We start from the raw sequence: 23,452 nt of genomic DNA on the forward strand, positions 1-23,452 counted from the left end.
GGAGAATATGATTATTCTGGGTCGAAAGAAAAGTTTACAAAATAGAAGTTGAAATATTGTTACTTTCCCTCTCCCCCTGAGAACATATTTTGACAATATTTGTATGGAATGCCGCTGATCATAAGGACAACACGTTTTTTCAAGTCTTTTTTCTTTTGAGTTCAAAAACTGTATCAAAAAAATACTCCCAAAAACCTCTTTCTTCGTAAAATTCTAGCCTTCAAAACCGTTCACGTTCCTCATAGGGCATCTTTATTTCTCCCTTTAACAAATACCGTCAATATTCGCCATGTTTAGTATGTAATTGTGGTATAAAAGGAATGGAAATGGTGGCCTTTTCGACTCCATACGACCAACTTAACAGACAAGACAGGCAAGCAAACAAGGCGAATATCTCAGCACATCGCGTCCTTACTCATGTAGTTGAGGGCTTTATTATTCAAGAAAGTAACTTTCCTTTTACGGTAAGATCTATCTACGTCCTTAAGGAAGCTGTACAGAAAACAAAAACACTATTTTTTGTAGATAATTGCTCTCGACTATAGTAGCATAAGTTTATGTAAGGGTACAATGAAATGTCAAGTGAAAAGCTAAAGTCAAATTCTAAATTTTTTCCCCAACTTGGGAAGTTTTCCACAGCATTTGTTATCAGATTTTGTTATCACACTCATTAAGCAATGATAGAAATCTTTACCAATGAAAATGTTTTGAAGTATACAAAGTATTTTTGCAATTGTTTGAGTCATTTGAAGATCTCTAATCTTAGTCATGTGTATGACAGATACAGTTCTTTTCAAAGGTTCACCTTTCTCACTCGATATAGCCATGTTGACTGGAACAAAATTTTCCAGCATAGCCTCACATTCAAGTGCTTCAGAATGAGGATATAAGACAAGGGCTGATCAATGATTTTTTTTCAGGGGGGTCCCAAGCCTACATTCCATAAGTTACGTCATTTTTGACATCATACATATACTATAGCAGTGGTAACACATACACGTGTTGCTACTGGTAAGAAAGACATAAGAGTCATAATATTCATAAGGGTATACGATACCATAGTGTAAAGATTCTCTGCTATATTCTGGATCCCCTGGACCCCTCCCCTAGATCCACAATTGTAATGGGATAAAGAACGGTTTAAATTCACATGGGAATAAACATGGTTACATGTCATCAAAGTTCATAGACACTTTTTCTGCAGCTGCTATAAAATGAATAGACTTCTTTCCTTGGTCAAAGTCCCAGGGTGGGGTATTCCACCAGAATTTTGGTAGGGGTGTTCCGCTGGGATTCTGAAAGGGGTACCCTGTTTATGACATAAAAACTCAAATTTGTAGACCCTGTTTATGACAAAAGATATAATTTATTGCACCGAGTTCCTGTTTCAATTATCATGTCATCTCACGTATCCTTTTTTTACGACCATAATAACCAGTTTCGGTCAATACGAAAGTAGAAAATCCTGAATATGACAGGAAACTCAGAAGTATAGTCCATATATGGAAGTACCCCCCCCCCCCCCCCCCCGGGTCAAAGTGTTTTTCCATTTCAATATGTCATTCCCTTGAGAATAAGATTCTTTGTTTTAGTTCTATCCATATTCATGTGCCTTCTTGTACACAACTATTAAACAAAGAAATGATACTCTAGAGAATGATATTATAATATTATATATATGTGTGCCTGCTTGCGAGGGCGTTGTCACGGGGGAGGGGACGTTTGTGGTTTTGTGGTTTGGTGGGGGGTGAATGAATCAGCATGGAGGGGGAGGGTCGCTGAGGCTGAACTCTTTCCTTTGTCTCTTGGAGTTCGGCTTCAGAGATCTTCTTTGTCTTGTGGTTTATTCCTTTCTCGCTGAATTGCTGATGTTTCTTTTCCTGTGGCAGCGTTCTTGCGGGTAGGTGTATATATATTCACATTTATTTATTCTTATATTTATATAGTTACATATTTTTAATCTATTTTGTGTGTGTGTGTGTGTGTATTTTACACAGCTCCATTGTAAATAAGTTTTAACTTTATGGATTCTGTGTTAAATAAAGTTTATTATTATTATTATTATTATGACGAGTGATCTGAAATGGGGAAACCTTATGCCCAAACTAAAAATGCCACACTTCTCAATTTGAAACATTGATCTCATGTAGGCTGATGACGATGAAGAAGATTACGACCCTCTTCACAACAGTAACCATGATCACAACGGAGACATTGATATGGAGACTGGTAGTGAAGGTAAACGATAAGTTATAAACCTACCATAAAGAGGGTTAGAACCACTACTTGTGAGTTAGCTCAGTTGGTAAGAGCGTCGGTCTGTTGTGCGGGAGGTCATGGTTCAAGCCTTGGCCGGACCAACACTCAGGGTCTTAAAATAACTGAGGAGAAGGTGCTGCCATTGTAATTACATCTGCAAATAGTTAGACCTACAAGTGGATTGGATGACCACTTTTGCAGTTCCTAAGGGGGAGGGGGGAGGGTCTGAGGAAGATATATTGTGTAGTTCCAGTAAAATATCCATATGTTGTGCATCAGAATGTTGGCCACAATTAATATTCAGAAGATTATACCAGTTTTTATCTAATCCATTCATTCAGTCTTCCAACATTTCATTCTCGAAGATTAATTAAATTTCTATCTTGGTTATCCTTTAATAGCCCACAGCCCACTAAGCATTGACGAAAGCAATGACGTATTCTATGAATCCAATTACCTTCCTGGCCACTGTGAACAGTGCGGTAATGTCACAGAGATCCACCATCAACGTGGACCAAGGAGGTTTTGTTCTACTTCGTGTGCGCGCCGATACAGCGTTAGCTGCTCACGTAAGATGATGGCTTATCATGCACGGATGAAAAGTCCACGAGGGAGACAACCAAGTACTAATAATATCACTGGCGTGCAAGGACACAGAAAAGCTTTACATTCCACATCTAGAGTAAGTACTAAAATATTTTTCAAGGGTGAATTCACCTTTCCGGCGCTAGCTTGGATTGTGTTACGGTCACCAAAAAGTTCAGACATCGTTCTCGGATTTCCATACAAATTCACTACATACATACATACATACATACATTTATTGAGGCTCCTTTTTACAAGGCTTTTCAGCAACAATATAGATAAATATAATATAACACTAATATAAATGATACTATTATAAGAATATAAAATATAAGAATATAAATATAAGTATATACAATTATAATCAATATGTAAATTAAACTACTTTACTGAAACTAAATAATTAAAAAGTCGTTTTCTAAAAATTTTAGAGTCATTTATACATTTTAAGTCTTTCTGGAGACCGTTCCAAATTTTAGCTCCGCGGAACGCGAAAGAACGTTGGCCCGTAGTTAGTCTACATTTGGGCAGATTCAGATCCCCATTGAATCTGGTCGATCTAGTGTGGATTTGAGATCTATATATAAACTTCTGAGTGAGGTAATTAGGTGTTTGATTGTGAAGGCATTTATGTACCATTACACAATCATTGAAAAATAACTTATCTTCTATATTAAGCCACTTAAGAGACTTAATCCCTTTGGATATGTGATCATATTTCCTGAGGCCAAGGACTATCCTTGCCGCGTAATTTTGCACCAGTTGCAGTTTGGCTTTATTTGCCCTAGTGGTATTGCTCCATATTGTAGAGCAATAGAATAATTTAGTAAATATAAATGAGTTCATGAGTAATAATATTGTCTTTCTGTCTAATAAGTGTTTAATTCTATTGATTCTATTTAGTTTAAAAAAACAGTTTGAAACAGTTTTTGTTGTATGTTCGTTGTAACTTAGGCAACTATCGATAATAACTCCCAAGTCTTTAGCGACAGGAACGGCTTCGATCTCTTTTCCTAACAGTGTTGCTTTGAGTGATGGTAAAGTTTTTGTGAGCTGCGGTACACCAATAGTTAGTATTTTTGTCTTATCTGGGTTGATGAGAAGCGAGTTCATGCAGCACCACTTTGCAATTTCTTTCAGATCTTCATTTAGAGCAGGGATAGCTTTGTCGATTTCTTTCGAGGGTAAGGCAAGAAAAAGCTTCGTATCGTCGTATCGTATCGTATCGTCGTATCGTTCACTGACTTTAAAGAGAAAATTTAGGTAGATTTCTTTAGTTAGCTATCTTAACAGCAGTAAGAAAAGCTTCAATCAAGCTAGAAAAATGATTATTTATTTGTATTTAGAAAACTAACTAAACATTAAACAAGTAAATAGTTCATTTAGAGTCAGTACATTTGTACGGAAGTTCAAGAACAATGTCCGAACTTTTTGGTGACCGTAACACAATCTAAAATAATTTATATCCCTTGACAGCTAGCACCAAAAAGGTGAATTGATGATTTCGACCCTAAATGTGTAATAAACAAATTTATTGTTACATGTCAAGAGCCTGATATTTTCTTTATTCACTTGTTTTCGATATCATATTGTTCACTTGCTCACAGACTCGCTTGTTTGCGATATGATACTGTATGTAAACTTGTGAATAAAAATGATATCAAGCTCTTAACATGTGATAATCTCAATGTACTTACTCATTGACTAAGTGAAATGAAATGAAATGAAAACTGAAAACAATGAGCAAGTGAAGGAGACTGAATACAATGAATCAATGAATTGGCTGACTAAAGGGATGGATGAAAGAATAATGTAAGAAATTTGCCAGAATTAGATGCTTTCTCAAATGACAAATAAAAAATCTTTTTTTGCTTGAACATGTTTGAATGAAAAGAATCAGAATAATGAGCTTTCGAAAAGGTTAAAAATTTACAAAGAATGTAAAGTTAAAGGGGACCAACACCTAAAACACCTAAGTTTTTGAAATAGGGAATCCTGTTCATTATCATATGACCAGTATTGTCCTGCTCACATGTTCTAACAAAACCTTTGGAAAATGCCATGCCATCGGGGCCAGACAGGTTGATATGAGCGGGCTGAAGAAACCAGCTGTGCTAGTCCATACAGTATGAACTCGAGCCAAATAAATTTCCCATCAAGCCCTCCCATATGGTGTAGTATACATTAATCCCAGTGAGGGGTACTCCCACATATGGACTATACAGGGATGATCCGCTGAACAGAGTATGGTTTTTCGAGCTTCTTGTCATTAAATGGGGTATGCAATTTCACTCAAGTTCCAATTTCTTCCTGAGTTTCCTGTCATATTCAGGGTTTCTACTTTCGTATTGACCGAAACTGGTTACTATGGTCTTCAAAACACGATAAGCGAGCTGACACGATAATTGAAACAGGAACTCAGTAAAATTAATTATATCTTTTTTCATAAACAGGGTCTACAAATTTGAGTTTTTTTGTCATAAACAGAGTACCCCTTTCAGAATCCCAGCAGAACACCCCAACCCAAATCCTAGCGGAGTAACCCCCCCCCCCCCCTCCCTTCCTGGAACATTAATACTGTCTTTGATCTTGTGTTTCCATTTTACCCATGACAGATAAACATTGATCATGGATTTGAACCATCCACGGTTAACGCTGCAGTACAAGTCAATGAATTTGGTAAGTTCACTTAACATCTGGGTCCGGTGGTACTAAGGGCAGATAGCACAATCTGACGGATAAATCCTAATTTAACAAATAAGTCGATGCTGATATCTAATAAATTTATCCACTGAATAAGATTTATCCTGCGGATAGTGCTATCCAGCTAAAATTTTAGGGGGGGCTAATTGAGTTTAGGGGGGCTGTCGGGACTCAAACTCGGGTCGCATTGATGAGAGGCGAGCACTCACACCTCTACACCACACATGCTTCCAAGATCACCAAATCCTTTTTGGCTTTTTGGTCATCTTTGTGTTCCGTGATTGAAAGATATGCTATAAGGTGTTTTGATTCCCAAGGGACTAGGAATTCCTCATAACGTATGATCCAATACTTGAAATCCTAAGTGGCCCTCTGGGCACCCTGGGCACCCAGACTGGTTTTATGCAAATTAATAGCAGGTTTTATGGATGCATGCAAATGAGATTCAAATTAGACAACAAGCATTGTATCAATCCAAAAGATAAATCACATTGCGACTGTAATATCATCTATTGTTTACAAAACTGAAAATGAATATTAGATTTATATATAAAAATTTAACTTTGGGTCAAAAAATCTTTTTTACTGAATAAAAAATAAATTTGGTCTAAGAATGGGCGGAAATTAAATAACGATTATAACGGTTTAATTTGCAATCGTCATGGCAGCTCAACTCTACACTAAAGTACTACCCTTTAGTTTTTATAATTGGCCAGTAGTTAAATTTTTACTGAAGGAAATCCAGTTCTAAAGCGATATACCTATTTTATACACAGTAGCAATAATATTTCCAATGGATATCATAGTTTTTTCGTTGTTTTGTTTTTTGTTTTTGTTTTTGTTTGTTTTTTTGTTTTTGTTTTTGTTTTTTTGTTTTGTTTTTTCGTATATTTTTAACATTCTTTTGGCTATAATCCTTTCAAATAAATCATAAAATCTTATTCCATTAACTCTTGAATTTTTTTGCTGATTAACGATTAGCATTTTTATTGAATCTTCCTTATTTTGAAATAATCTTTTTTTTTTTTCGCACAAACTCACTAAACAATTTTGTAAATATCCTTTATTTATCTCCAATTTCTTAATATTTTTTTCTCTTTAAGTCTGCATAAACGTTGCATTTTTAAAACACCTAAAAAAACAAGAGCCGATATTACGTTTTACTTCATGATTTTTCAAGAATTCGATATACTTTTCAAGTTTCTAGAGGAAAAGTTCACTAATAAACGACATCTGCTTCTATTATAAATCTTCACTTTACAAGAACTTTCTAAACAACGATATTTACATGAAAATGCGACGGAGATCGTTCGGTCATCCATTATTATCATTTCATGCCATCGTTACAAACTGTACTGTATAAACCACTTCATCCCAAAGAAATAAAGAAATAACTATCTTTGGATTTTATTTTGGTGGAAGAAAATTTCTTGCTCGGCAGTTCAAATATTGTGACGTCCTTCTTTGAGGCTGTATTTCGTAAGATGGTTTCCAAGGGGTAGATTCGCTCGTCTATGGTATGTCTTCACTATAATTACATTGCATATTCGTTCTCTTAATTCGGCTTAATTCTATCGAATTTATTCGCAACTCGACTTCAACAGCGAGGCAGAAGCTTCACTTGCTCAAGATTAACCATCTTTGAATTATCCGTGAAATTATCCGTTAAATCTGATTTTCGATTTTGAGCGAATATGGGGAACGAACTTATGAAAGACAAAAAGAAATCCGAAGTGGATGGCCCAAAGAAGGGTAGGTTATCTTGCCTCCAAACAATACCTCGAGTCTACTTTGTGTCTAGCTATTGATCTACCCATCATAATCTTCCCTACTAATCTAAAAATCCAAAAATTCACCACCTGATGTTCAATTCGAAATACTTTGACGTTGTTTGTAAAAGATTCTGGAAATGTTTATATATCAATAAGTTTTAACGCTTGCCTTCCTGGACAAATGAGTCATCTTTATGTCAAGACGTATCTTCAGTATTTACTTCCTAAGTCTCAAATTATTTCGCCTCGTATAACGCATATTCACCCTTAGGATTTTTATTTTCAACGCTAAAAACTTCATATATACACCCGCCTGTAGCTCAGTTAGGTTTGCCTTGCATTCAACTTTCTCACCTATTTCGACACGAGTCAATATTTACGAACACACTAACGAATACTTATACTTTAAAAATTATTGAAAAATTTAGTACTATGCAAAATTCAATATTTATGATTCGTGCCAACTTAAACCCGGTTAAAATTTAATTCTCATTTTGAATAAATATATTTTAATGCTAGTTCTATTTGAGGAAAGTTTTTTATATTTATTTTAGTATTATATGAAATACAATATTTCCGGGAAAAATAAAATTCTGTTCTTATCGATCCCTAATTTTTGATTAATATATATTAACACATTGTATTTGAGGATTAGATAAAATGTCAACCTATTTAATAGTATTACTGACTAGATTATTTTACGATCATTTTCTAAGTGATTTTGAAATCAAAACGTTTTTATCCTAACCTTCGGGCTGCACATACACTTGTCTTAAATATTAGTCGCATTTTGTAAACCTATATTGTATTTGTCAGCCATCTGTATCAACACTCTAAAATTATTTTGAACCGTCTCTTTTTTGGATAATTTTATCGTTTTAATCGAAAGTGATTTTTTAAAATCTTTTTGATAAACATATCTTTCTTGCTATGATTATAATTATTTATTTTTAGTTATCTTATTAGCAATAGAGACCGTTAGCACCGCGTGTTTGTTATTGGGCGTTTTCCGTCAAACGTTCGACATCTAGCAAGGCGTCATAACAAAGTTGTTGTTGAAAGGGCCGCCATATAGAATTTCATTGTTGAGTATTTCTCCGTGTTTGTGGACATGTTTCTGGGTTAAATACCTCTAATGATTATTATCGCATTGGTAATCTCGTGAGGCGTCCCGCGAGTACCACTCACTTGCATTCGTTTCACGCCTTGAGATCCAATTTCACCCGACTTGCCATAAAGTGGTATACAATTTTACCAAAATCACATCACAACAAACGATTCGATATTATAAAAATTGAAAGATAAGAACTATAAAATTTCAGCACTAGGATAACAACTCTAATGTTGTATTCATCCATGTATTTCAAGAGCCTGTTATATTGATATGGTTCATATTGTTCTCGTCTGCTGTGGCGACACGTCATGTTGCTATTATTTTGTCTTTTCCTGGATTTCCTTTCCTGACTTGCATTTTAGGCTCAAATTGGCCTTTCGTTTAACTTGGGGGTTGCGTTCAGATCACGTGACCGTTTTTCAGTTCGTCTGTCGCTCAAATCAAACCAAGTATCCTTGGGGTGTGCCGAACTGATTTTTTAAAGTAATATTTCAAAATATTATAAACATATATTTTAGATATTTTAGTTCAGTACCTTCAAATCTTCCATTAGTGTTCAAATAACCTACATGCAGACGAACGTAACTGAGTTAAAGTCAGGCAGTACGCATGCTATTATCAAAGAAATATTGCATTTTTTTAAGAAAGCCAAGCAAAAACAATTTGTTCTCAAATAGAGGTTCGATTGCTTATCTTGGTTTTAGATGTTCCTAGTATGCACTTTGATTGGACTCGAGGCGAAGTTGAACCTCTTTGGATATACGAACACGTGGAGGAGGCCAAGTGGGATGTAGAACAAGTCGCGAATTATATAAGGTAAGCTGTTTTGTTAGAAAGAAATTAGGTATTGTGCGTTGTCTGGTCTCCTTAATCAGGCTTGGTTGACTTTTACACCAGGCTTGGTTGACTTTAACACCAGGCTAGGTTGCATTTCACATCAGGCTCGGTTACCTTTAAAACCAGGCTTGGTTGCAATTCTCACAAGGCTCGGTTACCTTGAAAGCCAGGCTTGGTTACCTTTCGATTCAAACTTCGTGCCGTTAAACCAGACCAGGCTACCTTTCAAAAGCTTTTACACAGCCATAAAAAAATTCTGATAGTTTTTTTTACGTTAGAAAAGGTCTTTCATTATTTGTTTACTTGTTATTACAGGTCTTTAACTGGATGCGAAGAATACGCCGATGCATTTGTTACAGAAGAGATAGACGGTCAAGCACTGATGCTACTGAGAGAAGAACACATGGTCGTTGCCTTGAAGATGAAACTCGGCCCCGCTCTTAAAATCGTTGCCAAAGTTAACGCTATGAAAAGAGAAGCCTACAAGAAGCTCACAAATTAAGTTGCAGGAAACTAGAGGAGCCATCTGGTTCAACACTAATACCTTTTAATGTTATGTCGGCCATTTTGAAAAGTAACCAAGCTTCGTTATGAGAGTAAAGGGATCGACTTAGCATTAATAATGCTTCTTAATATTTTTTTAATTAAAAGCTTAGCCTTACGGACTCGTGTTTAAAATTTAGAATTATATATATTTTTAGTAAAAATACACAGGTGATTATTGAAAATCTCGCGCGCTGATTGGTCGAAAAACCCACACTATCACACGATAATCACCTTCAGCGATAATCCAAAATGGCGGCCAGCCGCTTTGTTGCTGTTACTGGAAAAAATGTCGTTTATCTCCTTTTTTTCTTTTTTTTGAAAGAATCACCTGTGTATCTATACAAAAACAATTATTTGCCTCAGCCTCAGTGAATATCGGAGAATATTTACCTCGCCGCTCGAAGACTCGCGTATCGGTAAATATACCCGGTTATTCACTTCGCTTTCGCCGAATAATTGTTAAATATATATATATGATCCAAAGGCACTCATATGTTGCACCCATTTTAAAACTCCAAAACCGTTTTGCGGGCTTCCTGTACTCATAACTACACAGGAATCCCGCATCGTGGTTGGTTCTATTTCAAAATGGCCTCCATGTTTTTAAAAGGTAGTTGTTATTATATTCAAAAAGTTATTATTCAAATACGTCTCATTAGATTTTAATTATTATCTTTGCAGGATAAAACACAGATTAGTGTAAAAGGTATCCGTTGCGTAGGTTTTCCTTTGCTCAGCAAGCTGGTAATATTTTGGACCAGAATGCTCTTCCCCCTGATTTACCTGGATTTACCACTATGGTGGCCGGGTTTTGCAACCCACTCGATAACGTTGCCGATAGGTCGAATTAAAATTCGGATCTTCTTGGAAACTCTTTCGATAATTTTATAATCCTAATAAATAATCATTCATTCCAGTAGCAGATATTGCAGTATTTTGACATTCAAAAGAGGCAAAAAACGGCTTGACTGTTTTTATCATACCTGTACTGTAGTTACAAAACTCAAAGAAGTAAAAACGCAGAATTAATCTTTCACACTTGTTTGGAACTGATCCGCCCTTTAAAGCCCCGTTTACACTGGCGATTTTTGCTGCGATTTTTGTGGCAATTTTCGGAAATATGAAATCTTTTATCTCATCCTTCAAAAGAGACATTCCTCTAGGAAAATCTTGGTATCCTTTCCAAAAACTTTACAAGTAAATTCTTTGCCATTATTTATTATGGACAAAATCGCAAAAACAATCGCAGCAAAAATCGTTGCAAAAATCGCTAGTGTAAACGGTTTCGATAGGTTTCGATTTTCTATCCATCTATCTATCAGTCTATCTATCGACGCTGTCTAAATTGTGTAAGCCTGCGCTGCTCGGTGGTCTGCGGTCTGCTCGGCGGTCTGATGATAGAGACAACAGAGAAGATATACCAAACAACATGGACGCCATATTGGAATCTCTCTAGATAACAATCGCCGACTCCTGTACGAATAACAATCGCTGTTATTCGTACGGGAGTGGAAAATGTTGGTAAATATTCACTGAACCGCGACTCCCGTACGAATAACAATCTCTGTTATTCGTACGGGAGTGGAAAATGTTGGCAAAATATTCGCTGGACCTACTCCCGTACGAATAACAATCGCTGTCATTCGTACGGGAGTGGAAAATGTTGGTAATTATCATATGACCCGTACGGCCCTGCACGCGCGCTCTAATAAAACCATTGGAAAAAGTCCCGTGATGGGGGGCCGGACGGGTTGACGTAAGCGGGCCGGAAAAACCCGTCCGGCCCTGCTCGAATCCGTGCGCTTTCTCTTTTTTAGCTTTTATTTACTATCTCTTTCTTTTATTCTTTTATTGATTTTTTCGTGAGGGTCATATGATAAAATGCTTATTGACTGAGTTAGGTCGGGCCGTACGGGAAAATATTTGGCTCTCGGTCATTTGTACGGACCTCGCTGCGCTCGGTCCGTACGGCATCACCTCGAGCCAAATATTTTCCCGTACGGCCCTCCCACTCAGTCAATAAGTACATAATATTCGCTGAACAGCGACTCCCGTACGAATAACAATCGCGAATAATTCGTACGGGAATGGAAAATGTTGGTAAATATTCGCTGAACCGCGACTCTCGTACGAATAACAGGGAGTAGAACCTGATCGATCAGACTGAGGCAGTCCTTGGATAAACAAGACAACTCGTGGGGGGGGGGGTGGGGGAGGGGTCTTGGATGCCTTATTAGGACCGACTACGTACTGAGGATGGACAATTTGATATTAAACTACTACACAACCCCAGGGAGACGGGAGAAAAGAGCATCAAGATCAACCTATTGAACGCCAGCATATTATTATCATGTACCCAAAAGGATTGATGTAAGCTAAGAAATAAATGACAATTCTAACGACTTGAGAGGCAAAAAGTATACACTTAGTTGTCGTTCCATTATCTTTCGATGCAGCTGCAACCAATATCTATTGTGATTTTCCCTCAAATGTAAATTTAGTTCAATGTCTTCGCCCGGTGTTCAAATTACAGCTACTATATTATCAATATATTTTTGGGCCTACAAGGATACAGCTGGACAAAGACGTCCAACGCCGCTCTTTAAAGTGACATCATTATTGTTTTTTTTCTTTTCCGTTCTGTTCAATTACTTTTTTTTTTAATATGAACACTTCAATGATTCGATCCCTAATGATTTTTAAGATTAAAACAGTTCGTTTAAAAGTCAGTTTAATTTTTTTTTTTTTCCTAAATAATTTGAAATTCAACTCTTCGGCGGTCTCTCTGACTCTGTCAGGGAAAGGATGTTTGACAATAACGAGAGTTTGAATCGACATTACCACGTTGAATTAAACTAGAGCTAAATTTGAACGTTTGGGAAGGATAGTGTAAATCATTCATTTTCACACTTCGTTATTCCTCTCTCCCTGTCAGTTGAGCGCGGTAAAACTGAAAGCAAAAACAGAAGCAGCTGAAATGGTCGAAACTGCTGGAAAGGGCTAACAATTGTCAATGCAAGTATACAATTTCTTCATGCACAAATCAAAATCTAATATACTGAGTTTATAAATTTAAACTGAACAAGCTTCCAAATTTCAATAACAATTTCAACAATTATTACTGGCAATCATGCCAACTCGTTGTTACATTGTAACTTAAGTAGTCCAATAAAGAAATAGAAAATGACTTTGCTTTTGCAGTTTCAGCTTTCAGTTCGCGTTAGTTATTTCCGTAGAAAATTGTTTTTATTCGATTTTCTTTCAAAAACTTGATCTAGCTTGGAAATCTCGACTGAAAACACGATTTTTGGGAAAAATTCGGGTTTAAAATAAGCATTTTTGAAGGTGAAATTTCGATTCAAGACTTCATGTTGCCACCAAAGTACTTCACGTTTGAAGCGATACTTTTTCCTGTCGTATTATCTCAGTTGAAAATAAAATATTAGATTTCTTCTTTTAGATCCTAAAATTATGGATTTTTATGACCCAAACGCTAATAAAACCAGGAAAAATAGTGGGTAAAGTTTTACCTTTTTAAATATTCAACTATTCATGCGGAAACCTTGTAAATTAAGCTTTTATTTTTGACTTTCCGGTCCTAACCTTTTCGTTTTGGTTGTTTTTTAATCTCTTCCCTAAAAAGAAACATTATTTCTTTTACAATAACAACAAGAACAGTAATTCGGCAAGAAAACTTAAGCGACAAAAGAAAAAGATTTTAAACTATTGGAAAGTGTTCTTAAAGTATAAAGTATATTAGTATAAAGTCAATGTATAATTTGTCGTATTTTTGTTATTTTTATGCTTTGTTATTAGCTAATTGTTAAAATGTATCCGGCTTCGGCAGCATGTAGCGACCATGAAATAAAACGAAAACTCGGTCGTCAGCTAGAAAAATTATCTCCCTGTGTCACATTTTCATAACGAGTAGAAAACTAAAAACTAAACACAATGAATACAGTCAATATTTACTCAATACAAAACTTCATTCAACAAAGATTTTTTTCTTTATTAACTTGAATTCAAGATTTATAAGAAAAACAAATGATATTTGCGTTTAATTTTGGACGGTTTATTCAGTGTCCTTTTAGTTTCCATAGGAAAGCTGACGCTTTTGTCGATGATACATTCGTCTATACTGACTGAATATTTGTCTTGAATACTAAGCGAAGAAATGTTTTAAGAAATCCTAAATAAATAAACTAAAGTTTACGAAGAATGAGTCGAAATTAGGATGTTTTTCTGTGGATAGTTCGTGCTTTTGTCACAGTTTAGTGACAAGTATTTGCCCTGGGGTTGCCATCTTCTTTCAAGCGAAGAAAACTTATTCTTATTTCTCTTGGTGTTTATGTTTTTATTTTCGCACGGCGTAAAATATGTGGCGATTTCGATTTTGTACTTGTTTCAGATAGTTCAATCTCTTTAGTTTGTTTTTGAACACCAGATGAACTTTGGGCTGCTTTACCATTTCCCCGGGGTTTGAAACAATTGAGTATTTGTAGAATACTCAGGAATTCTTTACGGAATGATTGATTCATGACGCCGTAGATAACGGGGTTGACAGCACTGCTTACAGAAACCAAGAACGTGTAGGCCAAGTAAATCTCTCGTGGTGAAGCGTAGCGGCCAAAAAACAGGTCTACAAGATCGACAATCAGGACAGGGGTCCAACAGATCATGTAGAACACCACGATGACAAATAAAGTGCGCGTTATTTTGATCTCTTCGACGGAGACTGTATCCCCATTGCTATCTTTCTTGTAGCGCTTGTTCCTTGCGTTGATTGTTTGGAAGACTTTAGTATAGCAGAAAATGATGGCTGCAGAAGGGATCCCGACATACACGCCAACCAAAAATGCTGTGAACCATCCAGCACTCAACTCCAAATAACAAAACAGTTTCCCGGGGTGAAAAATGAATATATCTCCCGCTACTAAATAGATGAATGGAGGAACGACGGAGGAGATCCAAATGACTAAGATAAGACCGATAGTGCGTTTTGTCGTGAAGTAAGAACGATAAAGAAGACACTTGACGATCCCGAAGTATCGGTTGACTGCCATTGCTGCAAGTGTTTGGGTTGATGCAGCGGCCAATATAATCGCTACGTATCCTTCAAACTGGCACATCACATCGCCATACAGCCAAGAGGATTTGACCAGCACAGAGAATGAAAGCGGCATGCAAGTTAGGCCCATTCCAAGATCAGAGATAGCTAACGAAATGACGAAAAAATTTGGAATTGTTCGGAGTCTTTTGTTTCTATAAACTGTCAATAGAGTTAGCAAGTTTCCTATGACTGTCGTCAACAGCAAAATCCCGAAAACCACGCATTCAATCACTTTAAGAAATGACCTTCTTGACGCTAACTCGGCAGCTAACACATCTAATGAACTTTCTGAGACGTTCATCTTGATATTGAAGCAACTCGCTCGTTGAATCGCTGTCTCCTATAAACTAAGAATCAATGCTATTGCTCCAATCCTACAGAGGTCTAATTAATTCTATTCTATGCCGGGGGGAAATGGTAGAGTTCACACGAACAGTTGCTTTTGTTTCTTGTCCTTTTGTGGTCAACACAAAGGGTGCCAATGACTTTGCAGCAACTTCCTAATAAAGCAAGTTTGAATTGGTAATTCCCTTAGTGACAAACTTAAACAATATATATCCAATTTGAAGTTCTTGTCATGGTTTCAAGAGGCGGAAATATAAGTATGAAATCACTCGAAAAAGACATACTATTTCAAGACACTTTCACTTAATTCCACGAGGAACAAAAACTTTTTCCGCGTTGCAGTTTGCCAGTCTTAGGCCCCCTTAAGATTACTATGAGTAATTATTGACATTCCGACTTTTAAATGTATATATTGACCCTAACGATTATAAGGAAGGGATTTTTAATTTGTAAGCTGTCATTCATTGATAACACAATAAAATTTTTAAAACATTTCCCTGATTTTCACGAGCAATTATTTATTAAACGAAAAGCTCTTGCCTTATTTAGTTTAAAGGAATACTCAAAAAAAAAAGTTGCAATAAATCCTTTGCGGGATTCGACAATTATTTTCTATTTTTATGATGATGATATAACTCTAAAAAATGAATTTCTTCGACGTGAATTTCTTAATTTTAGTTTGAGGTCGTGTACATTTAAAATAACACACTTCTATTGTTATAATTTTAGAATCAACGAATAAAATACATAAATTTTTGATTAAAAAATTTCCGGATCCGTACAAGACACCCAATATAAATACCTGGTAAAGACAATTCGTAAATCAATATCCTTCAAATCAAGCAAATCTCCTAGGATTTTCTAAAACCACCGTACATCAAATGTGTGTATTCCTAAAGGCCGGTTTAGACGGTGCGATTTTCGCCTACAACTATCGTATACGACACGCTCGCGCCATCCTACAACTCGAGTCGTAGCGTGTAAATCAAGCCTACAACTCGCCTACGACAGACGCGAGCGTGTTGTGTACGATAGTTGTAGGCGAAAATCGTACCGTCTAAACCGACCTTAACGGAAACTCAATGGAAAATTGTTGAGTATCCAATGTATGTATTTCTATATAAAACTGAATGAAGAAAAGCGCGGAGTATCAAATATATGTATTCCTGTATAAAACTGAATGAATGACGACCGACACTAAAAACGGATACGAGGGATAGACTAAGAAAAGCGCGGAGTATCCAATGTAGGTATTCCTATATAAAACCGAATAAAGAAAAGCACGGAGTATCAAATATATGTGTTCCTATATAAAACTGAATGAAGATAGCGAGTGCCAGTGACTAAATATATATAAAAAGAATAAATCATCCTTGTGACTTTCGATATCTTCGATAAGAGTCTTCTTCCGCAAAACTCAAGTGATTTTTGATAAGAATTCATAAGGGGCCAGGGAGGGGAGGGACAATGAGGTTGAGGTTGCTGCGGTGTTGGCCTCCTTTAATGCGTTATTTCCTTAATTCAAACTGTCCAATTCGTGCTGATGCTGGGGTCTCAAACCTTGCGAAGTACGGCGTTGAAGTCGTTTAACGTACAGTGTCCGGTGAAACGATCCCATCGATTGCAGTGTTGCATACTTTTCTTGGATTTATCCGTGATTCTATGCTTTGAAATCACGTAGCTATTTTAAAAAACTATTGCGGTGTCGGTGTTTCTTTGACTTTTCGTGCGGTCACGCGGTGAATTCGAAATCTTTTTGCGGTGTTGCTGTTTCGATACCTCCAAATGTCCCCCTCCTTACTCTCACAAATGAATTGTACTTTTAGATTGTATCAACCTATGTTATCCTCTCAGCTGAAAGGACAAAGCTACTTTCACAAATGAATTTTCCTTCTAGATGGTATTTCAAACCTATCTTATCCTTAATGTACGATTGCTTCGTGATACAACAAACTGCAAGGATAAAGAATAACAAGCTCGGCTTGTGATTGAATGGTGTGTTTTGAGAAAAAGTCTACATCACGGGCGTAGAGTGCTTTTCACGGGCCCCTTCACAGCCCAAATTACATACATTTACTGTATTTTAAGAGGGTCTTTCTCCGCCCGGGATGTAGTAGTGTTTCCCTGTATATATCTTGGCTTCACTTTGAAACCCATTCGGAAGCCATTTCTTTCAATTTCTACCACTTATAGTATTAAAAAATCACAAAGAATAGATTCTTTATGACTGTAAAAAACTCAAGGTTCAGAATAATCCAGTTCTAGACTCCTTTTCTATCCGATACAAAAAGTTTTAAAACATTTTCCCTTCAGCTCGTCTGAGCAGAAAGAAAGTAAGTCTGAAACTATACACTATAGATAAATTCGTGCCGTGCGGTATTCTTAAATGTGTATGGACGATATCCTGGCGTAATGGGACCGTGTGATGAGACGATAACGCCGCAATGAACTGAAGAGGAGTAACGAAATATTCTGATTATCCATACCGTATATAGAAATCGTCTTTGGATAGTATCGATACCATGCGGTCAATGTCGCAGTGCGGCTAACAAAGAGATCGCATTGGATTATAGCATGCATGTTTGGTCTGGTTTTTGCGGAGAGAGGACACCCTTCAACCTGCCGAGAAGTTAGCTTCAGGATTTCTTTCAAAAGTGCAAATGTAATACCCAGTACCTTGGGGGAGGGGAAGGTGTGTTGTAAAGGGCGTATACAAGTGACTTGCGGGTTGATACGTTTGATGGCCATTAAAACAATCTTATTTTGCGACAAGAGCAAAATAAAGTACACCATTGATATCTATTTCACTTGCTCTTTTAGAATTTGTGAGTTTTATCCCTAAAATCCAAAATTGTGGAAAATCTGGATCTGGATTTACTCGTTGGATCGGACTTTTCATAGGTGGAGTGTGGGATCGAGAAAAAAATTTGGTTTGGTATTTCAATTTAAAATCATGAGGAAAAATCTTAAATTACTAGAAAAATTACTTTGACGCAGTAAAGTTTAGAAATTGATTTTAAAATATGGCTTTTATGAGAAGGAAACGGTTAAGGGTAATCAGTGAGAATCTATGAAGTAATTCCACTTATTTTGCCATTTATTTTCATCTTTATCATACAAGAAATCAAACAGACGTTCTAAAACTCCTCACCTGTGGTCATGCCACTATAACAACCCGAAACACAAGATAGCGGAGCGGCTTACAGTTACCATGGATGCCGCAAAGGGTAGAAATAAAGTCTTTGGGCCAAAGGAACGGATATTTTGTACAATATCCGCGCATCAATGCTATTCAAGTAAAAACAGAAATCGTGAGTAGTGATTTTTGTGTGTTTTCATAAATATATATTTATGTATGTATGTGTTTATTATTGACTATTTAAATTATGGACTTCTGGTGCAACCGAGGTCAAGATACCACAGGAAGCCCAATCCCTTTTCTACAATAGACCGTTTTCTCAAGGTTGTGTGCGCATCCAACTTGACGAGCCACAAAAATGAAAAACGCAAATTCAATAAAATTGAGAAGCCAGCTTTATATTTAAAGAGGAGAATAATCAATTTTATGAATTCTTCTCGAAAAAAAATTCATAGAAATGTATGATAATTCTCATTATAAGCTCCTGTTCTGGTATCGTGGCCCGTCAAGTTCCTTAAAATTGGATGCGCACGCAATCTTGAGAAAACGGTCTATTGTTTTCATTCAAGATATTATGACTTTAATTAGTTATTTCTGTGGACTGATCTTTTAACTCTCTTTTTTTTGTTTGTTTGTTTGAGTGTCGTTGTTACAAAATGATAATATATTTTTAAGTTTCAAACATCGATTTAACTTCAGACATAATTGTCAATTATCGAGAAAAAATGTCTCCAAATGTCTTCTCAAACTCTTGTTGTTATTGTCTTCGTTAGTCTCTTCCATGATGAGTTTGGTGGTTAGAAATCCACCCTCATTAGCCTAGGTTTCATGTACGATTGCTTTCGTGATACAACAAACTGCAAGGATAAAGAATAACAAGCTCGGCTTGTGATTGAATGGTGTGTTTTGAGAAAAAGTCTACATCACGGGCGTAGAGTGCTTTTCACGGGCCCCTCACAGCCCAAATTACATACATTTACTGTATTTTAAGGGGGTCTTTCTCCGCCCGGGATGTAGTAGTGTTTCCCTGTATATATCTTGGCTTCACTTTGAAACCCATTCGGAAGCCATTTCTTTCAATTTCTACCACTTATAGTATTAAAAAATCACAAAGAATAGATTCTTTATGACTGTAAAAAACTCAGGGTTCAGAATAATCCAGTTCTAGACTCCTTTTCTATCCGATACAAAAAGTTTTAAAACATTTTCCCTTCAGCTCGTCTGAGCAGAAAGAAAGTAAGTCTGAAACTATACACTATAGATAAATTCGTGCCGTGCGGTGTTCTTAAATGTGTATGGACGATATCCTGGCGTAATGGGACCGTGTGATGAGACGATAACGCCGCAATGAACTGAAGAGGAGTAACGAAATATTCTGATTATCCATACCGTATATAGAAATCGTCTTTGGATAGTATCGATACCATGCGGTCAATGTCGCAGTGCGGCTAACAAAGAGATCGCATTGGATTATAGCATGCATGTTTGGTCTGTTTTTTTAGGAGAGAGGACACTCTTTCAATCTGCCGAGAAGTTAGCTTCAGGATTTCTTTCAAAAGTCCAAATGTAGTACCCAGTACCTTTGGGGAGGGGAAGATGTGTGTAAAGGCGTACAAGTGGCTTGCGGGTTGATACGTTTGATGGTCATTAAAACAATCTTATTTTGCGACAAGAGCAAAATAAAGTACACCATTGATATCTATTTTACTTGCTCTTTTAGAATTTGTGAGTTTTATCCCTAAAATCCAAAATTGTGGAAAATCTGGATCTGGATTTACTCGTTGGATCGGACTTTTCATAGGTGGAGTGTGGGATCGAGAAAAAAATTTGGTTTGGTATTTCAATTTAAAATCATGAGGAAAAATCTTAAATTACTAGAAAAATTACTTTGACGCAGTAAATTTTTGAAATTGATTTTAACATATGGCTTTTATGAGAAGGAAACGGTTAAGGGTAATCAGTGAGAATCTATGAAGTAATTCCACTTATTTTGCCATTTCTTTTCATCTTTATCATACAAGAAATCAAAAAGACGTTCTAAAACTCCTCACCTGTGGTCATGCCACTATAACAACCCGAAACACAAGATAGCAGAGCGGCGTACAATTACCATGGATGCCGCAAAGGGTAGAAATAAAGTCTTTGGGACGAAGGAACGGATATTTTGTACAATATCCCCGCATCAATGCTATTCAAGTGAAAAGAGAAATCGTGAGTAGGGATTTTTATGTTTGTTCAAAGACGTATGTTTAGAGTGTGCGTTATATTTTACTTTTTAAAAGTATGGACTTCCTGTGGTGCAACCAAGGTCAAGATACCACAGGAAGCCCAACCCTTTTCTACTATAGACCGTTTTCTCATGGTTGCGTGCGCATCCAACTTGACGGCCACAATGAAAAACGCAAATTCAGTATAATTTAGAGGACAGTTCTATTTTTAAAGAGGAGAATAATCAATTTTATGAATTCTTATCAAAAAACTTTTATAGAAATGTATGATAATTCTCATTATAAGCTCCTGTTCTGGTATCGTGGCCCGTCAAGTTCCTTAAAATTGGATGCGCACGCAATCTTGAGAAAACGGTCTATTGTTTTCATTCAAGACTTATAAATCACATTATGACTTTAATTAATTATTTCTGTGGACTGATCTTTTAACTCTTTCTTAAATCAATGCATATATGTTTTGATAGCACGAATTATCACATCAAATAAAAGGACCTTTGTAGCTTCTAATCAACTAAATCCTAAACCATATTCATTAGTCCATTATGTTTCTTTTTATTACTTGGTTACCTGTGACAGCCCAGTCAAAAATTGTGTTTATCGGCCAATCGAAAAAGTTGCGCAATAATATTTAGTATGCATTGTATATGAATAGACCCCTTCACGGTTCCCTGCGCTATCTTGAGAGGCAGCCGGGCCTTTGCACCGAAGCGAGACGAACGGTGAGCTTGCAATGATAGAGATATGTGAATATTGTTCAAGGTGTTAAAAAAGGTCTCTATCATTGCAAGCTCACCGTTCGTCTCGCTTCGATGCAAAGGCCCGGCTGCCTCTCAAGATAGCGCAGAGAACCGTGAAGGGGACTATCGTCATCCGGTAGAAAGGGCAAAGTTAACTAAAGGTGGCATATTGGAGTTCGCGGTATTGCTTGCAGTGTTGGCCTTCTTTTCGTCTGGTTTTTCGGTAGATTGGAAATGTCGATAAGAATGAATGAAACAAAGAAAAGTGCGTGTTTCCATTAAAACAAATATCCGTCCGTCCGTCCGTCCATCCGTCAATCCGTGCGTCCGTGCGTCCGTGCGTTCGTGCGTCTATCCGTTCAAATAAGCCTCTCTAAATCTGTGACGTCCACTGACTTGAAGTCTATTCAATCTGTCTATCATATGTCTATTAGCAGTTCCTATCTACTAAAACATCTTTTGTCATACTTCACTTTTACCTGATTTTAGAAACGAGAAACTTCAATATTACTGATCATGTTAGGCTAGACAAACATAGTAAGATGGATAATACACAGTATATGTCTTCATTCAATATTTGCGTATTTACTTTGATGATATTTTGGTTTCTGTTCTGATCACGGAATCAGAATAAACCTGCAATTCTTACAATACTCGGCTTTGCACCTTGATTACAGACGCATTTAATTAGGGTTAGCCTCATTAGAGTTAGAAATTCACATGGACCAATGGTAGCTGAAAAGAGGAGAGGAGACGAGAGGAGACGAGAGGAGACGAGAGGAGACGAGAGGAGACGAGAGGAGACGAGAGGAGACGAGAGGAGACGAGAGGAGACGAGAGGAGACGAGAGGAGACGAGAGGAGACGAGAGGAGACGAGAGGAGACGAGAGGAGACGAGAGGTTTGAGGTTTGAAATAGCTTTATTGGCATGACCTACAATTTACAGGTATTGCTAAAGCATTGAACATTAACAGGGATTTTTTTAGTTATATTTTACAAACACATTGAGAGGAGAGGAGATGAGAGGGGAGGAGTAAAAACGTTAATAATCACCAAGCAAATAGCATCAGAATAAGAATTATATAGAGTAAATAATCATTGTTGAAAAATTGGAATTGGAATAAAAAAGCAAACACAAAATCAAGGCTTCAGAACCATTAAAAAAATTCATAATTTTTGAAGAAAAAATGGGTAAAATGGGCACGTTCGATTCAATATCTATTTTCTGACTGACCTGAGCTGGCTGTCAAATGGGTCTCAGCGGGAGATATTTGCAAAAGCTTTTTACGAAGTCCCGATCTAACCAACAGGCACTTCTAGAATCCTAATAATCACTGTCATCGCCACAAATTCTATTCCAATCGTTTTCCAGTAACCACTTTTTTTAGATTTTGTGCTCTTTATATCTCCAAGATAGTTTATTGGCATAAAAGGATTATCAAGTGCTTAGTTAGCGATAATTATCAATGTTCGTACAGGTGGTTAGGGCCAATCTGAGCACTAAATCCGACTCAGTTACTGATGGATATAGATTTGCAGTTTTATCGAAGTAAAAATCGATATTGCGTTTGTCTAGATCAAAGCTGCTTCTGTGATTTTGGGAAGTTGTTATTGCTAGAACCATATTTACAACCGTATGACTTCAAAATCTATTTCACTTGTTCTTCTTCTTGGGGTGCATGTTAACCACATTACTTAAAATCTTTCGAAATATAAATAACAATGAAACAATCGCCTGATGTTGGTTAGTCTAACAAGAGAAGCTTAGTGAGGAATGCTTTGTTATCGTCAACCAGCATGGCGGCTATGACGTAACATTCACTTCTGAATATATAGAAGTTTAGATCTAGTTGACTGACACCAGAACTACACATATAATATCATGACAGGCATGACTTTATAACCAATGTATAGTGGCCAGACCACATATACAAGCAATAAACGCCTTAAGTGAAAGATATTCTAAGGTAAAAGCCAAATAAGAGTTTGTGGTTAGCGTCAAATGATATGTTTTCAAAGTAATTTTCTAGCCATAGTTTTAGGCACAGATGATATGGATCATATACAACATATCTAC

General features: G+C 36.7%; 2 protein-coding genes across 2 annotated transcripts; one reads left to right on the forward strand and one right to left on the reverse strand.

Annotated features, from left to right (window-relative positions):
- Positions 1 to 136: 136 nt before the first annotated feature.
- On the forward strand, positions 137 to 10,852 carry LOC116299855 (polyhomeotic-like protein 2). The gene is made up of 6 exons (XM_031708575.2): positions 137 to 464; positions 2,151 to 2,238; positions 2,661 to 2,941; positions 5,460 to 5,523; positions 9,138 to 9,249; positions 9,586 to 10,852. The coding sequence occupies exons 1-6, from the start codon at positions 321 to 323 to the stop codon at positions 9,770 to 9,772; spliced, it is 876 nt and encodes a 291-aa protein (XP_031564435.1). The 5' UTR covers positions 137 to 320; the 3' UTR covers positions 9,773 to 10,852.
- Positions 10,853 to 13,804: 2,952 nt separating this feature from the next.
- On the reverse strand, positions 13,805 to 15,613 carry LOC116299854 (melatonin receptor type 1B-B-like). Its single transcript, XM_031708573.2, has one exon. It carries the CDS (start codon positions 15,225 to 15,227, stop codon positions 14,163 to 14,165), a length of 1,065 nt encoding a protein of 354 aa, XP_031564433.1. The 5' UTR covers positions 15,228 to 15,613; the 3' UTR covers positions 13,805 to 14,162.
- Positions 15,614 to 23,452: the final 7,839 nt, after the last annotated feature.

Source organism: Actinia tenebrosa, unplaced genomic scaffold (genome assembly GCF_029948245.1).
Source record: "Actinia tenebrosa isolate PJP-AT-01 unplaced genomic scaffold, QUT_ActTen_1.0 PGA_scaffold14__42_contigs__length_11649687, whole genome shotgun sequence".
Lineage (NCBI taxonomy): Eukaryota > Metazoa > Cnidaria > Anthozoa > Actiniaria > Actiniidae > Actinia > Actinia tenebrosa.